Source organism: Lithobates pipiens, unplaced genomic scaffold, assembly GCF_037356315.1.
Source record: "Lithobates pipiens isolate NorthernLeopardFrog02 unplaced genomic scaffold, aLitPip1_a1.2 Scaffold_30, whole genome shotgun sequence".
Classification (NCBI taxonomy): Eukaryota; Metazoa; Chordata; class Amphibia; order Anura; family Ranidae; genus Lithobates; species Lithobates pipiens.
In genome coordinates, this window is record NW_027507791.1 from 36,569,184 (window position 1) to 36,588,170 (window position 18,987).

Sequence of the window (18,987 nt, forward strand, 5' to 3'; positions counted from 1 at the left end):
GCACATTTCAGCGGACAGTCCGCTCGTGTGTGGGCTTCAGCGGACTTTTTCAGCGGACAGTCTGGCGGACTAAGTCTTTCGGAATGTTGGAAAGACTGTCCGCTGGACTCACATTTCGGCAGACAATCCGCCCGTGTGTGTGCCAGTCCACCGTAGTTTTGAAATGAGCGGACTTTTCCCGCCCGGAGAAAAGTCCGCTCATTTCGAGCGGGTATCCAGGTAGGCGGGGCCCGCGAAGGAGACGTTGCTGGCCCCGCCGCCTGGTATGGACTTAAAAGGGAACCCCAACGCCGCAAAAAATCGGCGTGGGGGTCCCCCCAAGTCCACAACAGGCCCTTGTCCGAGCACGCTACCCAGCCAGCCAGGAAAGGGGGGCGAGCGAGCGTCCCCCTCCTGAGCCGTACCAGGCCGCGTGCCCTCAACATGGGGGGTGCCTTGGGGAAGGGGGGGCCGCGCGGCCCCCCCACCCCAAAGCACCTTGTCCCCATGTTGATGAGGACAAGGGCCTCTTCCCGACAACCCTGGCCGTTGGTTGTCGGGGTCTGTGGGTGGGGGCTTATCGGAATCCGGGAGCCCCCTTTAATAAGGGGGCCCCGGATACCGGCCCCCCACCCTATGTGAATGAGTATGGGGTACAATGTACCCCTACCCATTCACCTGTGAAAAAAAGGACAAAAAAAAACACAACACAGGGTTAAAATATTTTATTGCACAGCTCCGGGGGTCTTACGTCTTCGGGGGTCTTCTCGCCGGACTCCTCCGCTATCTTCTTGTAGCTCTTTTGCTAGCGGAGGAGTCCGGCTTTCTTCCCCGCCGCCAGCCTCTTCTCCCGACTTCGGGGGTCTTGTCCCCCTCTTCGGTTCTTCTGCCGGGCCACCGCGCCTTCTTATAGCTCTTTTACAGGCGGTGGCCCGGTCTTCTGTCGCCGCCGTCGCCTTCCGTTCTTCTTCTTCTTCTTCTTCTCCAGGAGATGTTGCCTCGACGATCTCTCCGGCCGGAATGCCAGAGCCGCGCTGTGCGGCCACTTATATAGTGACAATGGGGCAGTGTCACATGGTATATGTCACATGGGCTGGTCACATGAGTTGATGTCACATGGGGACTATGACATCGTAAGGGGGCGGGGTCACCATGTGACACCAACCCATGTGACATAAAGCCATGTGACACTGCCCCATTGTCACTATATAAGTGGCCACGCAGCGCGGCTCTGGCATTCCGGCCGGAGAGATCATCGAGGCAATATCTCCTGGAGAAGAAGAAGAAGAACCGACGGCGGCGACAGAAGACTGGGCCACCGCCTGTAAAAGAGCTATAAGAAGGCGCGGTGGCCCGGCAGAAGAACCGAAGAGGGGGACAAGACCCCCGAAGTCGGGAGAAGAGGCCGGTGGGGGGGAAGAAAGCCGGACTCCTCCGCTAGCAAAAGAGCTACAAGAAGATAGCGGAGGAGTCCGGCGAGAAGACCCCCGAAGACGGAAGACCCCCGGAGCTGTGCAATAAAATATTTTAACCCTGTGTTGTGTTTTTTTTGTCCTTTTTTTCACAGGTGAATGGGTAGGGTTACATTGTACCCCATACTCATTCACATAGGGTGGGGGGCCGGTATCCGGGGCCCCCTTACTAAAGGGGGCTCCCGGATTCCGATAAGCCCCCCGCCCGCAGACCCCAACAACCAATGGCCAGGGTTGTCGGGAAGAGGCCCTTGTCCTCATCAACATGGGGACAAGGTGCTTTGGGGTGGGGGGGCCGCGCGGCCCCCCTTCCCCAAGGCACCCCCCATGTTGAGGGCACGCGGCATGGTACGGCTCAGGAGGGGGGGGCGCTCGCTCGCCCCCCTTTCCTGGCCGGCCGGGTAGCGTGCTCGGACAAGGGTCTGTTGTGGACTTGGGGGGACCCCCACGCCGATTTTTTTCGGTGTTGGGGTTCCCCTTTAAGTCCATTCCAGGCGACGGGGTCAGCGACGTCTCCTTCGCGGGCCCCGCCTACCTGGAGACGCTCGAAATGAGCGGACTTTCCTCCGCGTGTGTGGGCGAGTCCGTTCATTTCAAAAGTAGGGCGGATTGTATGGCGGACTTAGTCCACCGTATTAGTCCGCTCAAAAAGTGCCGTGTGTGGGCAAGTCCGTTCATTCGAAAGTATGACGGACTGTCTGTCGGATTGTTTGACGGATTTAGTTGGCCAGACAGTCCGCCACGTGTGTACGCGGCCTCAGTGAAACCACTGTACCAGTCCAGACAAGTAATTGCTATGATCGATCTGTTATGACCAGTCTCCTGAAATTGTGAACTGTCCCCGGGGATACTGAAGATGACACCCTAATGCTCCCATCTGATCACCCTAATATACACACCGTTTTTTCTTCTAAATCTCTACTCTCTAATTTATAGTAGCCAGCATATACTACAACATTGTGTGCTCAATATATCAGTGTGTCTTTGTTAAAGTGGTTGTAAACCCTCCCCTACAACTTTGTCCCATGTGAATCAGCATAAAAAACCCCAATGAACACTGCTTGTCGATATATCCTTACTTGCTTAGTATTGTTGTAATCCTTTTTGTTCTTTAGAATAATGTCACTGAGCATGCCCAGATCTCCCCTGATTTACGGAACACTCTCTATGTCTTATCTATCTATTATCAGGACTTCCTAAGGCACAGCACTGAACTCCCAGCAGACTGCTAATCACTCATAGCTTATTCCTATATACCATGTGACCTCACATACAGTGTAAACCAGGGAATGGGACAGCAGTTCTGCAGTCTTATCAGCTGACGCTGATAGGACTCATACAGGCAAACACTAGGTAATTAGCACAAGTAAATACTATGAAATAAACAAGTCAGTTATGAGCAGGGAAGCAGGGTTGCCATAGAAATGTTGAACTGAGAAGGAGGCTTGGTTAATAGTACAGGAAGTGCTTATAATTCTGACTTTGAATTTTAGAATTCTGACTTTTAATCTCAGAATTCTGACTTTCAAACTCAGAATTATGAATTTATTTATTTTTTGATGGCCCCAGGGCTCTTCCATACAGGTGTGAATGGGGAGCAGGTGTGTTAAATTGGTGTATCGCTCTTACTCTCTCATACCGGTCACTGGAAGTTCAACATGTCACCTCATGGCAAAGAGGATCTGAGGATCTGAAAAAAAGAATTGTTGCTCTACATAAAGATGGCCTAGGCTATAAGAAGATTGCCAAGACCCTGAAACTGAGCTGCAGCACGATGGCCAGGACCATACAGCGGTATAACAGGACAGGTTCCACTCAGAACAGGCCTCGCCATGGTCGACCAAAGAAGTTGAGTGTACATGCTCAGTGTCATATCCAGAGGTTGTCTTTAGGAAATAGATGTATGAGTGCTGCCAGCATTGCTGCAGAGGTTGTAGGGGTGGGGGGGTCAGCCTGTCAGTGCTCAGACCATACGCCGCACATGATATCAAATTGGTCTGCATGGCTGTCATCCCAGAAGGAAGCCTCTTCTAAAGATGATGCACAAGAAAGACCCCAAACAGTTTACTGAAGACAAGCAGAATAAGGACATGGATTACTGGAACCATGTCCTGTGGTCTGATGAGACCAAGATAAACTTATTTGGTTCAGATGGTTTCAAGTGCGTGTCACGGCAACCAGGTGAGGAGTACAAAGATAAGTGTGTCTTGCATACAGTCAAGCATGGTGGTGGGAGTGTCATGGTCACTGGGGGGCTACAGTTCATTGAGGGAACTATGAATGCCAATATTTACTGTGACATACTGAAGCAGAGCATGATCCCCTCCCTTTGGAGACTGGGCCGCAGGGCAGTATTCTAACATAACCACCCCAAAGACACCTCCAAGACAACCACTGCCTTGCTAAAGAAGCTGAGGGTGAAGGTGATGGACTGGCCAAGCATGTCTCCAGACCTAAACCCTATTGGGCATCCGTGGGACATCCTCAAACGGAAGGCGGAGAAGCGCAAGGTCTCCAACATCCACCAGCTCTGTGATGTCATCATGGAGGAGGGGAAGAGGACTCCAGTGGTGACCTGTGAAGATCTGGTGACCTCCATGCCCAAGAGGGTTAAGGCAGTGCTGGAAAATAATGGCGGCCACACAAAATATTGACACTTTGGGCCCAATTTGGACATTTTTCACTTAGGGGTGTACTCACTTTTGTTGCCAGTGGTTTAGACATTAATGGCTGTGTGTTGAGTTATTTTGAGGGGACATCAAATTTACACTGTTATACAAGCTGTACACTCACTACTTTACATTGTAGACAAGTGTCATTTCTTCAGTGTTGTCACATGAAAAGATTTGTGAGGGGTGTACTCACTTTTGTGAGATACTGTAATTGTAAAGCTTGGGTGAAAAGGTTCTTTAACCACTTCAGCCCTGGAAGATTTACCCCCTTCATGACCAGGACATTCTTTATAATATGGTACTGTGTTACTTTAACTGACAATTGTGCGTTCGTGCAACGCTGTACCCAAATAAATTGATGTCCTTTTTTCCAGAAATAGAGATTTCTTTTGGTGGTATTTGATTGCCTCTATGGTTTCTATTTTTTGAGAGCTAGAAACAAAAAAGAATGACAATAAAAACTTACCCAATAAAAAAAAAATCAAATTTCATCAATTATGGCCAATATGTATTCTTTTTTATGAAAAAAATCCCAATCGGCCTATAGTGATTGGTTTGTGCAAAAGTTATACCATCTACAAACTATGGGATATATTTATGGAATTTTAGTTTTTTTATGTTTTTAATAGTAATTATAGTAAAATAGTAAGGTAATCAGTGGCCCTGTGGTGTGGTATGGGTTAGGAACCCTCTCACCCAATCCTTCAATGTAGCGGTGTTAAACAATGGCCTTGCTGCTGGGAGGCCACCTTTCTCTCTGTCCTCCCATGGATGTAGTGGTCCCAATGGCAATGATCGCATCTACCTGCCTGTAGAATTGACTATCCTGCCTCTTAGTATGAACAGCGATCTGGAAATCCCCTTCTCAAATCTCACACATGTCCTGCCGCTCTCTTATTCTTCTTTCCTCTCCAGAGGTCCCTGGACTTTCCTTTTTATCTTCCAGCCCCTTTGCTCACTCACTTGGGATCTGTAGTTCTATTCCAGATTAACTGAATAAAGAAATCCTGCTTGCAGCATACAAGTCCAACATTCTTAGCATTGCGATATGAGTTTCTGTGCCAACTGAACTGCAGAGCACTGGCCATTTAACAACCTTCAATCAGTAACAATGCAGTGTGTTATGTGGCAGTGTGGTACCCCACCCGAGTAGTTCTACAGGATTCTCAACCCAGCAGGCTGAGGGACTCCAGGGGATTTGTGTATTTGGGAGGAAACTGGCATTTCAATTTTCTAATTTCTTAGAAAAGTCTACTTTGGGACCTGGAGCCCAGGGATTTCTTAGAGACCTGGGTGGGAAAAAATCGCCAGTCCTGGGTCCTAATTTTGAGAATCACCGGCACACTGACTGGTCAGGTGGGTGCTGGGCTATTTGTAGACACCTGGCCATGGTTCTGGGCTCCACCCTCCTGAGGAGTCCAGGCTTGCAAGGGAGAAGTCAGAGCGTGCATGTGTGCACTGGGAGTAGGGTGACCACATTTCCAAACTGTCATTCCGGGACAATTTTGCCAAGGACCGGGGGGGCTGGATATTGAATGTAGTCTCGGTGTTGACAGGGATTTCAGAGGCGAGTGATTTGTCAGGTGAATGGGTGGTTTTAGCACTTATATCACCCCAACACCATATATGCGTATAACACGCACCGGCGTATAACACGCACCCCAAGTTTAGGAGGGAATTTTAAGGAAAAAAAACTTACATTTAAATGCCCATCAATGCAGCCTTATCAGTGTCCATCTGAAGCCTTGTCAGTGTCATTTGCAGCCTTGTCATGCAGCATGTCCGTCATTGCAGCCTTGTCATGCAGCCTGTCCATCATTGCAGCCTTGTCATTGCAGCCTTGTCATTGCAGCCTGCAGCCTGTCAATCATTGCAGCCTGCAGCCTGTCCGTCATTGCAGCCTTGTCATTGCAGCCTTTCCGTCATGCAGTTTGTCTGTCATTGCAGCCTTGTCCCCTCAGCTTTTGTTTTTAAAAATAGCACCGTACTCGGTGGCTTTCGGCCGTACTTGGAGGCTTTCGGCCGCTCTCGCCGCTTCTCTGTGGTTTTCGGCTGCCTTGGCAGTACTCTGAGCCTTTCGCCCGCCTCGGCTGTACTCAGAGGCTTTCGGCCGCTCTCGAAAACCGCAGAGAAGGGCCGAAGGCGGCCGAAAGCCGCGAGAAGGGCCGAAGGCGGCTTAAAGCCGCCCGGAGCCCAAAAATCGCAAGGGAATTGCGGCGGATCGGCGTATAACACACACCCGCGATTTTCCCCTGATTTTAAGGGGGAAAAAGTGCGTGTTATACATCGATAAATACGGTAACTAAAAGAGACGGTGCTCCATTTTGTTGCTGAACTGTGCAAAAGTGTTGTGGAGTAACTGTGAAGATGGGGCAGTCAAAATGAAAAAAGAAGCAAGGATGGCTGAGATGAAAGACATAGCTCTGTGGCTAGAGGGGTTGTTACCACTTGAACGAGCCTCATACATGCCTGAACAGAGCTTTCCAAGGAGGAAGACTGTGGCTGCCATTGCCTCTAGCAACACAAGACCAGTGATTAATGTGCAGAGTCTTAAGCTTGAAAGAGGATGCAGTGTTGGAAGCCTGGACAAGAGACTCAGGGAAAAGCACTGTTTGGTGCAGTGAGTGGGGGCATGCAGTCTCCAGTTGCCCTTTGTCCCAGGCTCCAGTGTAAAGTTACCTAGCAAAGAAAAGGTCTGCATCTGTGTTTGGGAAGCCTGCTGTGAGCGCCAGGAGTGAGTAACAGGCTTACCAGAAGTTTGAGAGGAGTGCGGTTGCCCATAGCAATGCCTGTGATGTCAGGTCTGTGGACCGCAAGACAAAGGGGATTGTGGCAAGTTTAAAGCAACACCACTTCATGGAGAGAGAAGTGTGTGTTTGGGAGTGTCAGTAAAGTGCAGCTGGGAGAGCACCACTTCCATTAGCAACAGGAGAAAATGTGTCAACAGGAAGGAGGAGCTACAGGGAAGAGGTGGCCCACCATCCCCATAAAGATGCCAGTGAGTTTCTGCATGTTGGGAGAGTGCCATCTCCCTTAGCAACAGGAGAAAGTAAAGTACCAAGTGCCAAGTACCATTCCTGGAATGTGGTCAACTGGGGCATGGCATTCCTGTTTTAAAATGTTTGCAGTCACCCCTGGAAACAGGGAGGAAATTCCTGTTGTGCCTGCAGGGGGTGCTAAACAGCTGGAGATGCCTTCTTTAGTTTCATCCTATGGCCCCCAGAGGGAGTGGGCCAGTGGAAGTGCAGCAGAAGAAAGTCGATGTACTAAAGTGAACATGGCAAGACCTGCTACACTGATGGGTAAGACTGTTGCTGTTAAAGTCATAGGAAAGACTGACTGTGGGATTGCTCACATTTGAAGTGATCCCAGCTGGGCCATCCACTGTTGGTGCAGAAAAGGACTTTCCACACTGCACTCACTCTTCAGTGGGGAGGCAAGTGTTAAAATGTAATGTGATGATGTAAAACTTACTAAGGTGTATGACGATACTGCTATTGAGTTGACTAATGCCGATGATGTGATGCTTCTATTCAATATTTCTTTAATAAAGATTTCATGAAAATTAACATGGTGTACATTTCTTACAACAGGTCGGATGTTCCGACTGGATCAAAACTATGCAAGGTTTAAAATTGTTCAGGTCCAGTGGCAAAAAACTGGTCTTGGGAAAAAAACAGCATAAGCATAAACAAGCTTTAGGTGTTAACAATTTTGGTTCCAGTCGGTGGGGAGGAGGGTAGGTTAATGGGAAAGAAGGGGGGATTAGAGGGGAGGGGTATGGAAAGAGACAAGATAGGTGATAGGAAGCACCAGCATAGTATTTAAAGGTTTTACATGGGGAGTCAGAGAAAACAAGTTAGATCTACAGTTCAAATAGTCACAGTGCATTGAGGGGGAAATAACCAAGACCTCCAGTTTATAATTACATTTTCTCATACATAATTTTTTTTCTAGTCACTATTTTCTCCATTTCACATTGGAGGTTTAGGTCTGTAATTGTACTGGAAATGGTTCTGCTTTTTTCCAGAGCTTAGTAATATTCAGTTTTGCTGCAAGTAGCAAGTGTAGGATTACAGCCCTTGACCTGGGAGGAAATTTCTCCATGTGGAGTAGAGCTAGTGAAGGGTTGAGGGTAGAGGGGGTATGTGATAGAGTAGAAATTGAGGAAAATATTGGTCTCCAGAAGGAGGTTCTAAATCTGCAAAACCACAAAATGTGTGCTATAGTCCAACACTTCCACAAGATCTCCAACAGTTAGCTGGGTGCCCCTGGAAGATGTTTGATAGAAGGTAGGGTGTTGGGTACCACCTATGCATATTTTTTGATAATATTCCTGGTGATTGGAGCAGTGGGAGGCTGCATAGGTCAGTTGAAATGCTTGTGCCCACATATCCTGGGTGACATTGATATTTAGTTCTTCACTCCACTTTGAGAGTGTAGTGGTTAGGGAATAGGGTCGATTGTCATTTAGGGTTGCATATAGTATGGAGATACCATGTTTGGGGTATACTGTGTAAGTATAGAATTGGTGTAGAGGTTCAGGTATTGTAATCTCAAGGGGAAATTTAGAATGTTTAAGAAAATGAGAAATCCTCATGTAGGTATATGCTTCCGAGTCTGGAAGGTGAAATTCAGCTTAGAGATCTCGGAAGGTTTCTAGAGAGTACTTTAGTATAGAGGTCCGTTAAGTTATCAATCTCAAGTGCTAACCATTGTTGTAGCTTGAGGTTTTTCTAATGTGTCATTAGAGTTATGAGAGGAATTGGTAGGGTATGGTATGGGTGCTGTAAAGACATGTCAAAGTTTAATTTCTTCCAAACCATCAGGGATGATGTGATTGGTGGGAAAGTGGTCTTTGTGTTTGGGGGAAAGCCCGCAGGTGTTAGCAGGAGAGTGTCTATTAAGATATTAGGTGAGTAGAATGAGGATTCCATAGTTGACTAAGTTTTTTTTAAATATATTGCTGGAGGCATCTGATGCCCTAACCCTCTCTGTGATCCTGGAGAAAATAAACATCTGAAAAAATAAAGTGTTACTGGCACACAACATTATTTTCAGTCCTCCGTGGCCATTGATCCACCCTGGTGTAATGTCAGGCCACCCCAGTGCTGAGGGTTTTCTTTTCCACTGGGGGGGGGGGGGGTCCCTATACATAATTTTGTGAGTCTGCATCAAATGAATTTGATCAAGTCAAAGCTTTTACCTCTCTATTTCTCTATAGGTGATCATCTGGTGGATGAGATACTTCTGGATGAACATGGACACTCGCTGACTCGGGAGCTGAAAGGTAATACGATGAAAAATGTCTCAAATGTTCTCTAAAACTGTGTTCCCTGAATTTTTTTTTTCCCCTTCTGGTCATACAATGTATGTAAAAAAAAAAAAAAACCAGTATATAAACCCAGAACAAAATATACTATACAAGACAGCCTTGGAGAGGCAGGGGTAGGAGTCACTGCTGCGACTTATTTACTTGTTTGTGTGTGAATTTTAGCTTGAAATTTTGAGCTTTGTAAACAAGATGTTTTTTACAAGAGGCATGAAAAAGCTGTAAAATGTAAAAAAAAAAAAAAAAATATATATATATATATATATCTATCTATATCTCATTTGCCAAAAACTTTGACACCCCTGCATTTCTGTCAGATAATGGAACACTTCACCCAGAAAATTGTTGCAATTACAAATGTTTAGGCATTCTCATGTTTATTTCTTTTTTTTGTATTGGTATGACATAAAAAGCCAAATCTGACACATTCCACGCAAAACTACAATAATTAACTGGACAAAATTATTGGCACCCTCAATTTAGTATTTGGTAGCATACCCCTTTGATTTAAGTTATTTTTCCATCTCCATCTCCCTCCACTCTTCTTTCACCAACTGCTCCAGGTCTCTGATTGGAAGGGTTCCTCTTCCCAACTGCTGTTTTGAGATCTCTCCACAGGTGCTCAATGGGATCGATCTGGACTCACTGCTGGCCAGTTCAACACTTTGTTTTTGGGTCATAGTCCTGCTGAAACTCCCATGACCTCTGACAGAGACCCATATTTATGACACTGGACCCTACATTGCACCCCAGAATTCTTTGGTAGTCTTCAGATTTCATAAATCCATGCACATGGTCAAGACATCCAGTGCCCGAAGCAGCAAAGCAACCCCAAAACATCAGTGAACCTCTGCCATGTTTAACTATAGGGACGCATTCTTTTCTTTAAAGGCCCCATTTCTTTTTCTGAAAACAGTAAAATTACGGGGTTTACCAAAAAGCTGTAATTTAGTTTCCTCTGTTCTCAGCACATTCTCCCAAAAGTATTTTGGCTTTATCAGGCAGGTTTTGGCAAACAATTTTATCAATGGAGGGTGTCTATTACTCTATCTGAGCCCTTTAGTCTGAGGATCTGGCGCTCAGTAGCCAAGCCATCAATTGAAAGAATTCTTGCCTGAAGTGTAACACCAGACCCTGGGACAGAATATCTGGTCAAATCAGGAGTCTCCAAGGAGGCGAAACTGACAGGGCCTTCAAAGTCACGAACCACGCCCTCCTTGGCCACCATGGCACAATCAGGATAAGGTGGCCAGGTGACTGACAGAGCATTTGTAGGACCCATGAGAGGAAAGGCATACACCAGCTTGACCTGCAAAACCTGAGCTAAGGCACCCAGGCCCTCTGTCAGGTCACCTTGAGGCCAGGTGACAGATGCACACCATAGGGATCAGCAGTGCACCGCAAGGTTGTGGACCCTATGGCTGACTGCTGCGGACGGGGGTCAAGGTGATAGGAGGGCAGGGCTGCCAGAACACCAAGATGGATCCCACTGGGGTTAGAGCATAAGATTCCCTGGGGCGCGGAGTCTAAGAGCCAGCAGGTGTTCACCAGAGCCTCTAGTGGTGAGGATGGACTTGGCTGCAACTGGCTCCAGGTCGCGACCCCCAGGGTCCCCCAGCTCACACCCACAGTAGGCAACAGGAGGATAGGGATGGTGAGGGACAAAGCCAAGGTCGGGGCCACAAGCAGACAGGAATAGTCAGGGACACACCAAAAGGTCAGGATCACAGGCAAACAGGGATAGTCAAGGACACGCCAAAGTCTGTAACGGAACAACAGAAGAGCACACGGCAGGTAGCAGGAAGCTAACACACAAAGGTTGATCAGCAGGGTTGGCCTGCAGTGCACAGGTTAATATAGAGTTCTCTGATAGGAGCTAGGGTGGAGCCATGCCAGAGGATGGATTACAAAAGCAGTCAGGTGAGGGTCGGCTGGTCTCTAGAGATGAACACATGGAGACGGGTAAGCAGACAAACTCTATTGCATAACCTTGACAGTACCCCCCCTCTTACGAGGCCTCCCCCTTCCCCGCCTGGGACCAGGTTTAGAGGGGAACTTCAAATGAAACTTCCTCAATAGACGAGGTGCAAAGACCTCGGAAGCCGAAATCCACAACCTCTCCTCAGGACCAAAACCTTTCCAGTCCACGAGGTACTGGAGAATGCCTCTACAGAGTCGGGAATCCAAAATTTGGCTAACCTCGTACTCCTGATCATCCTCAGAGACTGGTGTTACGGTAGAGAGAGGACGAGAGAACTTATTGAGGACTAAAGGCTTCAGAAGGGCAACATGGAAGGAGTTAGAGATTTTGAGGCTTTTGGGAATCTGGAGCTTGAAACAAACCGGATTCAGTTTAGAAATTATGGTGTACGGACCAATGAATCTTGGGGCAAATTTGAGAGAAGGAACCCAGAGTTTGATGTTCCTGGTGGAGAGCCAGACTTTGTCTCCTGGCTGAAAAGAAGGTGGCTTACGCCTGCGACGGTCAGCAAAACTCTTGAATTTGTTGGCAGCTTTCTGGAGGGAATCATGAACGTCGGCCCACATGGAATTGAATGATTCCTTAAAAGTAGCCAAAGCTGGAATGTCAGAAGAACAAGTCATAGGAAGAGGGAGTAGAGGATGTCTTCCATAAACAGTGACAAAGGGTGTTTTCTGAGAACTGACATTGACATGATTATTGTGGGAGAACTCACCCCACAGTAATAGTGATGCCCAATCATCATGATGGGCAGAGCCCAAGGTACGGAGAAAGACCTCCAACTCCTGATTAACTCTCTGTCTGGCCATTGGATTGGGGATGATAAGAAGAGGTAAAATCCAAGGTAATGTCGAGGGATTTGCAAAAGGCTCTCCAAAAACGAGAAGTAAACTGCACACCCATGTCCGAAACGACATGAGAAGGAACACCATGAAGGCGGAAAATCTCTCGTACAAAAATGGGAACCAAGGCAGGGGCAGAAGGGAGACCAGGAAGAGGAACAAAATGAGCCATCTTTGAGAACCGATCGATTACTACCCAAATGGCCGTATTATTCTCCGACAGTGGAAGGTCAGTGATAAAATCCATGGCGATATGAGACCAGGGCTCCTTAGGAATGGGCAAGGGCATGAGAAGACCAGCAGGGGCTTGAGTGGAAGATTTAGACTGAGCACAAACGTGACAAGCCTTAACGTAGTCTTTAACATAAGAGCGGAGATTAGGCCACCAGTAGTGACGACTGATGAGCAGGAAGGATCGGAGGAACCCAGCATGACCTGCCACCTTGGAATCATGTCTCCAACGAAGGATCTTAGTTCTTAGCTCCGTGGGAACAAAGGTCTTGCCAGGAGGAATTTTTGATTCCAGGGTGGTAGAATGGGCAACAATGCATGAGGTAGGAATGATCGGCTCAGGATCAGGGTTGGACTCCTCGTCCAAAGTGTCAAATGACCTAGAGAGCGCATCAGCTCGACCGTTGCAGGAACCAGGTTTGTACGTAATCGTGAATTTAAAATGGGAAAAGAAGAGACTCCACCTGGCCTGTCTGGGGTTCAAACATTTAGCATTCTGTAGGTACTGTAGATTCTTATGATCAGTAAAGATCGTTATGGAGTGAGGGGAACATTCCAAGAGATGACGCCACTCCTCCAACGCCAATTTAATTGCGAGAAGTTCCCGATCACCAATGGCATAATTTCTCTCTGCCTGAGAATTTTTTTTGGAGAAGAACGCACATGGTTGACGTTTCTTCTCAAAGAACTGAAGAAGCACAGCTCCCACCCCCATCGAAGACGCGTCTACTCCAATAAAAAATGGGTCCCCAGGATTTGGTCTCCTCAAGAGAGGTCCAAAGACAAAGGCCTGTTTTCAGATCGTGAAACGCAGAGACAGCCTCGGGAGGCCAGTCTTTGGCATTCGCACCCTTCTTGGTCAAAGGGTTAATAGGCGCGGCAATGGAAGAGTAATTCCTTATGAACTGCCTATAATAATTTGTGAAGCCAAGAAAGCGCTGTGTGGCCTTGAGGCTAGCGGGAAGGGGCCAGTTGGTAATGGCTGAGACCTTTCCAGGATCCATGCGAAGACCCGCACTAGAAACAAAACATCCCAGAAACAGGACCTCGGAACATTCAAAGGAACATTTCTCCATCTTGGCATAGAGATTGTTCTCTCTAAGGCGCTGAAGTACGGTGCGTACATGGTTTCTGTGAGCAGGCAGATTTTCAGAAAGGATGACAAATATCATCCAGATAGATGACAACAAACTGGTACAGTAGATCCCTGAATATTTAATTGACAAAGTTCTGGAACACAGCTGGAGCATTACACAAACCAAAAGGCATAACCAGGTATTCGTAATGCCCGTCCCTAGTGTTAAACGCGGTCTTCCATTCGTCACCTTCCCATATTCGAATGAGATTGTATGCACCTCTGAGATCCAACTTGGTGAAAATGGAAGCCCCCTTCAACCTGTTGAATAGCTCAGATATTAGAGGTAAGGGGGTATCGGTTTTTGATAGTCACTGCGTTTAAACCTCTATAGTCGATGCAGGGTCTGAGGGTACCATCCTTTTTGGCACGGAAAAAGAACCCTGCTCCTGCAGGTGATGAGGATTTCCGGGTGAAACCTCTCTCCAGATTCTCGGCAACATACTCAGACATTGCCTGGGTCTCTGGAATGGACAGAGGATAGGTACAACCCCTGGGCAGGGTTGCTCCAGGGACAAGGTCAATAGCACAGTCAAAAGATCTGTGGGGAGGAAGCACCTTAGCAGACTTCTTACAGAACGCATCACGGAAATCGCTGTATGCCGTGAGAAGATCAGACGATACAGATTTGGTAGCAATGGGAAGTTTCCCCTTGGGGGTCAACTTGAGAAGACAGGATGAGAAACACGAAGGACCCCAAGCCAGGATCTGCCCAGAGACCCAGTCCACATGTGGCGAGTGGAGCTGTAGCCAAGGAAGGCCCAATACAATGGGGGTAGAGGCCTTGGGTAGGATGAGGAAGGAGATCCACTCCTGGTGGAGTATCCCTACCGACATCCTAATAGGTAGCGTCTGGAAACAGATAGGGCCCCCTGGGAGCACAGTGCCATCAATTGCCGAGACTACCAGTGGAGTAGCGAGGGGAGAAAGGGTAAGCTTCATGGAAGAAGCAGTTCTCCAGTCCATAAAATTGCCGGCAGCCCCGGAGTCCAGATATGCTAGGACTGATTGGGGAGAAGTGCCTACATGGAGGAACACTGGAAAAAGAAGACGAGGAGGTGATGTTTCTGGGTCCAATACTCCACCTTCCAAATGTATTAGACCTGAGCGTTTCCCGGATGAAGTGAGCAGGAGTCACGAAAATGACCCTTGCCCCCACAATAAAGACACAAGCCCAGAGTTCTGCGTCTAGCACGTTCTTCGGGGGTTAGTCTGGTCCGGCCCAGCTGCATGGGTTCCTCAGCAGACTGAGGATGCTCCACAGGGCGACGGGAAAAAAGTTCAGGCTGACTAGGACCCAGGGGGTGCTGGCATCCTTTTTCCAAGGACCTCTCCTGGAAACGAATGTCAATCTGATTGCATAAGGAAATTACATCGTCCAGACCTGCGGGGATAGCTCTTCCTGCTAATTCGTCCTTCACTCGGTCAGAGAGGCCATGTAAAAAGGTTGCGACCAGGGCCTCATTGTTCCAGCTCAATTCAGCTGTGAGGATACGGAACTGAAGTGCATATTGTCCCACTGAACAAGATTCTTGGCGAAGGCGTAAAAGGGCACTAGCCGCAGAAGAAACCCGAGCTGGCTCCTCGAAGATATTATGAAAGAGCTTCAAGAAGTTGGACAGGCTGGAAACCACTGGATCATTTTTCTCCCACAGGCCAGCAGCCCAGGCTAAAGCTTCACCGGAGAGGAGGGAAATGATATAGGCTACCTTTGCCCGATCAGACAGAAAGTTTTGAGGCTGGAGCTCAAAATGAATGGTGCATTGGCTGAGGAAGCCCCTGCAGGCCTTGGAGTCCCCAGAGAAACGGGACGGAGCTGGCAGTAATAATGAATGCGTGGATGCGACTGGTGCGATAGGTGCAGTCGCAGACTGTACTTGAGGCTGCAGGTTCGGGGTTCCCAAGGAAGCCTGTAGCTGCTCGAAGCGGGAAGCCAGATATTGAAGGAATCGCATCACCTGAGTCTGATTAGATTCCTGGGTCTCAAGTCTCTGAACTATGCCCTGCAAAAGATCGACTGCAGGAAGCGGCACGTCAGCCGGGTCCATGGCTGATCAAACTGTCAGGTCACCTTGAGGCCAGGTGACAGATGCACACCGTAGGGATCAGGAGTGCACCGCAAGGTTGTGGACCCTACGGCTGACTGCTGCAGATGGGGGTCAAGGTTATAGGAAGGCAGGGCCGCCAGAACACCAAGATGGATCCCACCGGGGTTAGAGCATAAGATTCCCTGGAGCGTGAAGTCTAAGAGCCAGCAGGTGTTCACCAGAGCCTCTAGTGGTGAGGATGGACTTGGCTGCAACTGGCTCCAGGTCGCGACCCCCAGGGTCCCCCAGCTCACACCCACAGTAGGCAACAGGAGGATAGGGATGGTGAGGGACAAAGCCAAGGTCGGGGCCACAAGCAGACAGGAATAGTCAGGGACACGCCAAAAGGTCAGGATCACAGGCAAACAGGGATAGTCAAGGACACGCCAAAGTCGGTAACGGAACAACAGAAGAGCACACGGCAGGTAACAGGAAGCTAACACACAAAGGTTGATCAGCAGGATAGGCTAGCAGTGCATGGGTTAATATAGAATTCTCTGATGGGAGCTAGGGTGGAGCCATGCCAGAGGATGGATTACAAAAGCAGTCAGGTGAGGGTCGGCTGGTCTCTAGAGATGAACACATGGAGACAGGTAAGCAGACGAACTCTATTGCATAACCATGACACCCTCCCTTTCTTATGAGAGGGAAAATAACCTTCTTACTTTCCTGGTTTTGCCTCTGGATAACTAAAGCAGTGCACTAATTCCTGAAATATTCTCTGGCTCAATTCCCACTATCCTTGTCTGGTTGGTGACTGAGGAAGTCCACTTCCTGGTTTCTCATCTTTTATGTACTCTGCCACTATTGAGATGACCTTTCCTTCGGCCCAGCCCAGGATGTCCTTGGCAAGGTCCAGGAGGGTCTTTGGAACGGTTTCCTCCTTGATGATTCAGATACTGGCTGACATGAGACCCAGAACCCATAGAATCTCCCTCCTGTAGAAATATGAGGCTTCTGCCAACATTCCCGGACAGAAGAGACTACCTTATCCTTTTGACAGAAAGAGCTTTTGTAACCTTGTGTCCACCTGGTAACCTAAATAGGTTTTGACCTGAGTTGATTCCAGGGATGACTTTTCCAGGCTCACTATCCAGCCCAGCGCCTGCAGGACAGTAACTATGCTCTCGGTGTCTATTTTTACCTGAGCAGCCGAAGGACCAAAAATTTGCAGGTAGTCCAGGTAGGGAATTCATTTTATTCCTTGAAGGTCTAAGAAGGCCACCACCTCTAAGATTTTTGTGAAGATCCTCGGCAGGCCATTAGCCCAAAGTGGAGAGCCCTTAACTGCCAATGGAAGACACTGCAAATTTCAAGAAGGCCTGATATTCTGGGTGATTTGGAGCATGTAGATAGGCATCCTTGAGATCCAGCATTGTCAAAAAAGTCTCTTTCAGAAGATTCTTGCAAATTAAGTATATGTTCTCCATGGAAAACCTTTTGTATTCTAGGAAACTGTTTAGCTTCCTGAGATTTATAATGAGGTGGTACTTTCCCAAGGGTATGTGGATGGCAGTGGCGTCTCTAGGGGGTGGCTTTTGGGGCTATAGCCCTGAATCTGGGGCCCATAGCCCCAAGTCTCTGCAGGGGTCTCCAAGGGGAGGGGAGGTTCTCTGGGGACCCTGATGTAAGTGGGGGGCTCTTTGGGGACCCTAATTTTACAGGGGAGGCTCTCTGGGACCCTAATTTAAGGGGGGCTCTCTGGGAACCCTGATGTAAGGAGGAGACTCTCTGGGGATCCTGATGTAAGTGGGAGGCTCTCTGGGGATATATATACACACACACACGTATATTACTGTATATACATGTGTATGCCCACCCAAGCGTACAACTTTCTTTACTATGCTGCTATGGGCTCTACCCCCAGATCTTTTGTAGACCTAGCAACGCCCCTGGTGGACAGCAAACACATGGGAGTACAACCTCCTGGAATTGTTGATCTTTTGGTACAGGTACCACTACCTGCTGTTCTGCCAACTCCTGAATCCTTTCTAAGAGGGCCTTCTTTTTCAAAGCATCCCTGGGAGGATGAGTTAAAGTGATCATTAGTGGGGGCCTGAATGAGAATTCTAGACAGTAGCCTTCTCTCAAAAGCTGACAAATGTAAGAACTGCCTAATATTCCCTCCCATTGGAAGATGAACTGAGACAGCCGACCTTCCACCCTGATCCTTTGTAGTTTTGGTGCTTGTTCCAGGAAAGGAGAACAGAAGATTACATATCTGCTTCCCCCTACCATATCCACTTCTTATTGGGTTCTTTTTGGTTCTTTGCTGGTTCTATCCTGGTGACTCATGAAAAAAATTAATGTTTATTTTTTGACTTAACCAGGAATTTATTTTCTTTCTCAGAAGACCTGGATAGTACGGTATCCAGTCCTGGCCCAAAGAGCAAGGAAACTTTTAAGGCTGGGTTCACACTGCCGCACAGAGCGGCTCACAGTAGGGGTCCGGTACATCCTTATTCACAGTTTTTAGGTCTGATTTCAGTCCAAATTTTTGTCTGAATTTGAACCTGAAACAGACCAGAAGATGCATAGGACTCCTGTGTAATTTGCTCCAGAGCCGCTCCGGAGATGTGTGAACTGGCTCCATTGAGAGCTGGTCACAATCTCCTGACATGCAAATTGGATACAGGGAAACCCACATCAAATTCACAATAGTGTGAACCCAGCCTTAAAGGGTAGACCACACAACTTTCATTTTAGATGTAAGGTCACCCTCCCATGCCTTCACCCAAATAGCTTTTCTGGCTGAGCTAATTAGCACAGCTACCTTGGCAGAGGCCCTGATATATTCTACCACTGCATCCGCTAAATAGGCAACAGTCTTTCCTATGATTGAAAGGGAATTCACTATCTCCTCTGTTCCCTTGGGACAGATGACTAGAAAGTCTCTTGATCCAAAAAAACAGCATTCCTGGCCACGCAAGTTGCCGCTAAGATGGGGACCATGGCAGAGGTGTTAGCTTTCTGGGATCTCTTTAGAAGAAAAAAAGAGGGGACGAGAGAGTGCCCCCCTCCTGAACCGTACCAGGCCACATACCGTCAACATGAGGAGGGTGCTTTGGGATCTGGCCCCAAAGCACCTTGTCCCCATGTTGATGGGGACAAGGGCCTCATCCCCACAACCCTTGCCCGGTGGTTGCGGGGGTCTTTGGGTGGGGGGGCTTTTCGGAATCTGGAAGCCCCTTTAACAAGGGGACCCCCAGATCCCAGCCTCCCCCCATGTGAATTGGTAATGGGGTACATTGTACCC

The 18,987-nt window shown here is 48.1% G+C and overlaps 2 protein-coding genes across 3 annotated transcripts in view; one reads left to right on the top strand and one right to left on the bottom strand.

Annotated features, from left to right (window-relative positions):
* LOC143942631 (NACHT, LRR and PYD domains-containing protein 12-like) overlaps positions 1–18,987 on the bottom strand; it is a 1,996,551-nt gene that overhangs the window by 1,518,429 nt on the left and 459,135 nt on the right. The window lies entirely within an intron of this gene.
* The window catches only part of LOC143942634 (NACHT, LRR and PYD domains-containing protein 3-like), a 111,144-nt gene that overhangs the window by 59,530 nt on the left and 32,627 nt on the right, over positions 1–18,987 (top strand). For both annotated transcript variants that reach the window (XM_077463999.1, XM_077463998.1), the window contains exon 5: positions 9,348–9,413. In XM_077463999.1, the coding sequence (XP_077320125.1) occupies positions 9,348–9,413 (66 nt within the window). The remainder of the gene's footprint in view (positions 1–9,347; positions 9,414–18,987) is intronic.